The sequence below is a fragment of the Monopterus albus genome, unplaced genomic scaffold, assembly GCF_001952655.1.
Source record: "Monopterus albus unplaced genomic scaffold, M_albus_1.0 scaffold42.1, whole genome shotgun sequence".
Taxonomy (NCBI): domain Eukaryota; kingdom Metazoa; phylum Chordata; class Actinopteri; order Synbranchiformes; family Synbranchidae; genus Monopterus; species Monopterus albus.
Window position 1 is genome coordinate 1,004,049 of NW_018127922.1, and position 6,906 is coordinate 1,010,954.

General features: G+C 43.0%; 1 protein-coding gene across 1 annotated transcript in view; it reads left to right on the plus strand.

The window, feature by feature from the left end:
• The window catches only part of spry4 (sprouty homolog 4 (Drosophila)), a 6,837-nt gene extending 861 nt beyond the window's left edge, over positions 1 to 5,976 (plus strand). Inside the window, exon 2 of the mRNA XM_020599770.1 lies at positions 1,621 to 5,976. Coding sequence (XP_020455426.1) covers positions 1,672 to 2,814 — 1,143 coding nt within the window. The 5' untranslated portion in view covers positions 1,621 to 1,671 and the 3' untranslated portion in view covers positions 2,815 to 5,976. The remainder of the gene's footprint in view (positions 1 to 1,620) is intronic.
• Positions 5,977 to 6,906: the final 930 nt, after the last annotated feature.

Consider the following 6,906-nt stretch of genomic DNA (forward strand, 5'->3'; position numbering starts at 1 on the left):
GAAGTATTGAATACACGGCTATAGTGCCCATATAAACATGCTATTTGACAGCAGCCTCTGGTTTTTAGGACTCCGTCCTTTCACATATTGAAGGGAGACACGCACGCACAAACACGCACAGTTCCGGGCTTAGAGCTCATAATGGTCTAGATTTGATGATCACAAGCGATTGTGTAGGTGCCAGCAATGTCGCAACAGGTTTCTCAACCAGGCTTTTGCACAGTTAAGGAATTAAGGAAAAGGAGAATAAGACGAACTGATGGTCAAACAATACAAAATAGTGACCACTACTAACTTATTTTCAAATCGAATAGATAACAAGCAGGTTAATATGTGTTAATAAGCCACTCTGAATTTTTTTAGGTCCTTGGAAAATTCACGTTGCTGTGAAATAGTAATAAAAAAAAGCATACTGCAACTTATAGTCCGAACGAATTTGTTTTTGTGGGTTCTGTTTTTCAATAAGGCAACTAAAATATGGGAGAGAAATGTCAGCTGTTCGGCATCACTTGTCTTCAGTTCCCGTTTTGATTTCTGTCAAGTAGGTTGTGGTTTTGCCAGCTGCTCTGCCCTCATTGATGAAATAGATGAAACCCATTTCATTCAGGCTCATGCTGGAGCGCACTGAGTCATGCCTGCAACACTGAGTGCAGCCAGCAGCTCCCGTTCATAAAATCTTGCAGTTCACAAAATCAGTGTCATTCACAAATTCCAAGAGTCCGCTGTTTCAAATGTGTGCTTACTGCATACTGAGAGAAATTTAGCAAAAGATAACATTATTGTATAAGCTGCTGTCGTATTATGGTGTAATTCTATACAAAGACCTGATTTCCTTTGCCTCTTGTGTTCATTTTGTGTTGGTTGAAGTCCATTTTCTGCCAACCTCCTCCGCTCTTTGCTCAGCCTTGCTTTGCATCTTTGCGTCTTTTGCATGCAAGCCCTGCTCTCTGGTGCTCCCTGCTCTTTGGAAGGGAGGTGATGAGAGCCCAACGTCTATTGTTCTAATGTCAAACTTAGAATGGAGGAGGTTTGAAACCCTGCTGGAATTCAGTCTAAAAATCAAGCTCATTTGAAAACTCTACATTCAAATAATTACAAAGGTATATTACCAGGAAATAGATTACGATCCCTTTCGATCTTGAATAGTCACTGTACAGCCATGTAGAAAAGGTCCTGTGGGTAAAGTAATGTTGGTTGTTTAATTAAGAAATAAAGCAGTGGTGATCATCAATGGCCATGGAAAGGCAGAAGAACTTTGAAATGTATCACAGACAGTAAAAAAGACACTTAAACTCTAATATGTGATCAAATACTGTGTTGTAAAGATGCAAATGATATTTTCTTTTCATCATGTAAGACAAACACAGACAGACTAAGGAAGGCAATGTGTTCTGATGTAGTCACACTCTGTTCTTCACAGCTAACCTGGCTGTAATTGTTTGGATGTTTTTGTAAATTATTAACCTCATGTAAAATAATCAGAATGTAATTTGTCATAATATACTTTTGCTTTATTTATTGTCTAAGATAAGACTACTAAAAAGGATCAAATGGGCACAAGAGCAGCATAAAAGCAGATGCAGCCAGTCATAATGATCTCTTTTGTACCTGTCCTTGCAGTATTGCTACATGCTGCTTTAGAGTGAAGACGTGCAAGGCACCAGCCTACACATGGAGTCCAGGGTTCCCCACCACGTCCCCGGAGTGTCCTCCTCCCTCATATCCCAGCCCCTGCTGGACAGTCGAGTGCCCTACGGCCGCCTGCAGCACCCCCTCACCATCTACCCCATCGACCAGATAAAATCTTCGCATGTGGAAAATGACTACATCGACAGCCCCACAGTGGTCTCTCAGCAGCCCTCAAGCCAGAAGTCTGTAAATCGAAGAATCACCTGGCTCGGTCAGAATCAGGAGGCCTTCCTGGTGGCAAACCACAACCATCATCACAATCACCAACAGCACCAGCCTGGCAGGTGTGAGCCCCACCTTCAACAGGATAGCACCACCCATCCTTGGATTTCCTTTAGTGGGAGGCCTAGCTCTATCAGCAGCAGCAGCAGCACCTCATCTGATCAGAAGCTGCTGGACCATGCTGCACCCACCCCAACAGTGGACCACCACCCAAACCTGCACCCCCAACAGGGCACTGTCAACACAATTACTACCCGAACTCCAGGCTACTTCGCTTCCTCTGAATCCAAGGTCCTGACCTCCTCTTCTTCTGCTTCCTCCTGCTCCTCCTCCTCCAAATCACTGGACCTCAAGTCTACAAAGATGACCACAGGAGGTGTCTGTTCTACTGGAGGCCAGCAGGGATTAGTGCTGATTCCTTCTTCCCTGGCTGACAAGAAACACCTCCTTCTCTGTGAGCACTGCGGGAAGTGCCGCTGCACGGAGTGTACGCTCCCCAGAACCCTACCCTCTTGCTGGGTCTGCAACCAGGAGTGCCTGTGCTCTGCTCAGAATCTGGTGGATACAGCCACCTGCATGTGCCTGGTGAAAGGGATCTTCTACCACTGTGCCGAGGATGAGGATGACGAGGGTTCCTGTGCCGACAAACCCTGCTCATGCTCCCAGACCAACTGTTGCGCACGCTGGTCCTTCATGGCTGCCCTTTCCCTTGTCCTTCCTTGCTTGGTTTGCTATCTGCCAGCTATTGGACTAGCTAAACTGGGACAGAAGTGTTATGACAACGTTAGTAGGCCTGGCTGCCGCTGCAAGAACTTGCAAGGTGGCACGAGCATCCCTGTGTGTAAAAATGGAGGCGTGGAAGCAAAAGTTGGGATGCTAGAGAAGCAGCAGCAGGGGTCATGATACTGGACCAAACTAGCTGGCAATGGCTTGCTAAAAAATGGACAGGACCACACAGTTCATTCTCACTCTCTGTGGATGGGTCAATCCAACACCAACCCCCTAAACTATCCCATTAATCTGCTGGAAGATGACTTATGTAAAACAAAGGTACTTAAATGGCTTCCTGACCTGTGCTTGATAGGGTGGATGATCCTAATGGGCCTAATCTGGGAGAGCTGGATAGTTGGAATAGCCAACAGGCCTATGAGATGTTGTTTTTTGTGAGAAGTGACACAAGCATACAAGACTGGATTTTGGGACTAGTGTTTGGTGTTGTTTTGCAAAGATGGCTGAAGGCACAAAGTCCTTGTACCTCTCTGATGCTCTATATTTCTTAGCTAATTTAGTAACAGTAATTAACCAGAAGCTGGTTACTGATCCTCAGATAACATAAAGTTATATCGTGGAGATAATTATCTGTACAACCCCTGCTCTCCCCAAAAGCACAGCCCCGTGTCCCCCTGTCTAAACAAACATGATGAAAACAAATAATAACCTATAGTATGGTTTTCTGATAGGCCGCTGCCAGAGTGAAGCCACCACTTACCCGTTCGCTCCACTATGATGATGACCACCATCTCTTAGTGTTGTACCTTCAACGTGGTAGCTTGGTATTACTAACATTTTATCTCAATTTTGTCTCCATGGTGGAGCAGTAAAAACAAAACTTTTGAAACTTTAAAAGAATAGTAATTTCCCACAATTCTCTCCCTCTATTGTGTGTAAGCAGTTGTACTGCAAATGAGAGAGAGATAATCACGTTACAGTGTGTTTTCTATTTTGGGGGTTTGAAGCCCATGCATTCTTAAAGATTTTGAATGCTGTTCACCACTCACCTCAGAGGTAATGCATGTCATGACCTGCATGCTCTAGTGTAATGGTTACCTACAGTGCTAGAAGTCAATGTGTTGTAGAGAAATGTGTGACAAAGTACACCCAACCTTCTCAGGGACTGTTCCAGTAATCCTCTCTAGAACTTGGCCTACAGCATGTTGATTTCTAAACTGCCTAAGAGCCTAATGTACTTCCTCTTTGCACAAGAAGGCAAAGAAACATTTAGGGGCATAAAGGCAATAGTGAATAATTTAAAACAAGTAAGCTAAGTGAGAGACAAACTGACAAGAGGGAAAAAAAGCTTCCAAAAGAGGGAGGATGCAAGTGACAGAGAGTGAAGAGGGGAAGGGAAGGCATAGCAAAATTATTGTTGTGTTTGTATCTAGTCAGCCTTTGTCCAAATCAAACCTGCCACTTGCACAACCTTTTTAGGATGCCGCAAACCCCTTAAGGGATGTACTAAAGCACAGTATTAACCACCTCAGCTATCCCACTTTAACATGCACTACATTTAGTCCACACACCCCACCCCACTCTCTTTACACACACAGTGTTGTCATGATCATTATGCTGCATAGCCAGAGACTCTATCTTTTATTCTTAAAGTCTATTTTTGTGGCTTGCATGATGTTCTTAGGACTTTGCCAAAGGAAGCTAGCTTAGAGCAGCATGTTTTCACTGTCTGAGTGATCACAGTTGTTATGCACTCTTGCCAAATGGAGATGGCGGCAGTTGGTTCTTAAAGGCATGCTGCCCTTTAACACAGATGGCCTTTTCTGTTTAGCATAAAGGCATACTGCCTTTGTTGCTCCATAACACACATCTCGCTTTCATGTGGGACCCTCAACTTCCATTAGGGTGCCTGAGTTTGCTCATACTTGTCTTGTTGCACAAAACTGGCATAACATAGAAAAAAAAATATGGCCGTTAGTCTTGAATGTATGAGGCAATATTTTCAGAACCTAGCAATTCAGTCTGAAAGAAAGGTGCCAAAACTGAAAACGATTGTGTGACTGGGCAAAGGTGGAGGTGGATAGCAAAAATCACAAATGTTTGACAATATATTAGTAATAGAGCTATGCAGGTGAAATGTTATTTGCTGTAAATAGTTTCACAACATTTGTGTTCTTTAGAAGAGACTTTTAAATGTCCTTGAGAGATTGCATGGTACATTATAACTACAATTCAGTACAAAATATATAGAGAATATATTAGATATATATTTTGAGGGTAAAACTAAGATGTTTTTGAGGTTGTGAGAAAGAGAAAAGAAGGAGGATGGTGAAAGGAAGGTTTTGGAAGGGGTAACAAAAATTACAGGTCTTTTTTATCACTAGCACTTGATTTAGAAAAGTGTGCCCAACAGAAAAAAAGTCCTGCTATTTATGCTATCCATGGCTCATTAGCAGTCAAGAGGCTAAGCTAATTCCCTGGTTCCTGAGTCCTAAAGACTGTGGACTCAGTGAATCCACACAGGGAACACAATCTACCCCTATCTGGATCAACCCATTTCCTGCCTTTACTGCTCAGTGTCTCAGCCCTCTCCTCTCTTTTTCTTTCTCGTTTTTTTTTTCCTGTCCCACTTGTCTCTCCTTCCTCCCTGAGAACTAGTCCAACAAACACCACTGGCCTTGATTGACTAACACAGCTGCTGTGCATAAACTTGTCATACCACAGAGATGGGGAAAAAAGACAAGTTTGTCTCGCTTTCTCTCCCTTTCTCATTGCTTTCCCTTGTCTTTGTTTTTCTCTGTGTTCAGTACAATTGTTTTAACCAGTCAACATCTATTTTTAACAGCTGTTGCCTTTCTTTTCTTATATTCCTCAGCTCTGTTACTGAAGGAGTCATGTTGTCCACTTCATATTAGCTTTATTATTCTTCTACATGTGCTCACCAGCCTGTTCAAGGTGTGGAATAATCACCAACAAAAACTTAAATATTAAAACCTGTCCTCCTCCTCTTCTTGTTCTTTGTCTTTTCTTTTTTGTTTTTTGCAGTGCTGTGACATTTACACACACGTACCCATTGTGTCACTCATTTCTGGGCACACATTCCTTTCTTTCTTTTTTTTCAACCCAAACAAGAGGAAAGGTCTCATGCAGCTGGGCCTTTGCAGTGTCATTGTCGGGATTAAGAAACAAGATTTGTGCTAACAAAAAGAAAAGTTTCTCTCATATAAAAGGTTCCCTTTATAGATATATTTATTTTGAAGTTCTATTTTATATAGTATTTATTTAGATGCCAACTTTTTGTTTGTGAAGAAAGCTTATGTCAAAATGGAATGTACATTGACAATGGAAATATATATTGTTAAATATACCAGACTGTTGTGTCGTTACTGTTGAGTAGTTTTCATCGAAATAACAAACACGCACACACACATCATAACCTCTACCTTCAAAAGAAGAATGTATATAGAGAGACAGTAAGTGGTATTTTGGACAAAAATACACACGTTATGTGTATACACATGTTAGGGGCGGCTGTGGCTTTGGGGTAGAGTGGTCATTTCCCAACCACAAGTTTGGAAGTTTGATTCATGGTGCTTGCAGTCTACATGTCAAAGTGTCCTTGGGCAAGACATGTAACCCCAAGTTGCCCCTGATGGCTAGAGCAGCGCCCTGCAGGGATAGTGCCATCACTGTGTGTTGGAGTTGGCGCCACAGATGGCTGCCTTGGTTCTGTACTGAGATAAATTCCTTGTGTATAACATACTTGGCCAAATAACATCATTATCATTATTCATTCATTCATTTTCTACAGCTTAGTCCCTAAACGGGGTAAAGGGGGGGCGTAGCCAATCCCGGCCGGCAATCGGGCAAAGGCGGGGTACACCCTGGACAGGTCGCCAATCCATCGCAGGGCTAACACATAGACGAACAAGACACACACGCACACGCACACGCACACGCACTTCTATGGGCAATTTAGAGACAACAATCAACCTAAGCTGCATGTCTTTGGGAGGAAGCAGGAGAGAACCCACGGAAGCACGGGGAGAACATACAAACTCCACAAAGAGGGGCCCGAACCCAGAACCTTCTCGGTGTGAGGCAACGGCGCTAACCACTGCACCACCGTGCTGCCCATCATTATCATTAATATAAGTTAATTTATGACCAAACACATTAAGCAACATTTCCCTGCAGTAATGGTGCATATGTACAGTACATGCTGGGACAGAAACTTCTCTGTAGTGCCTAATATACTGATGGTGA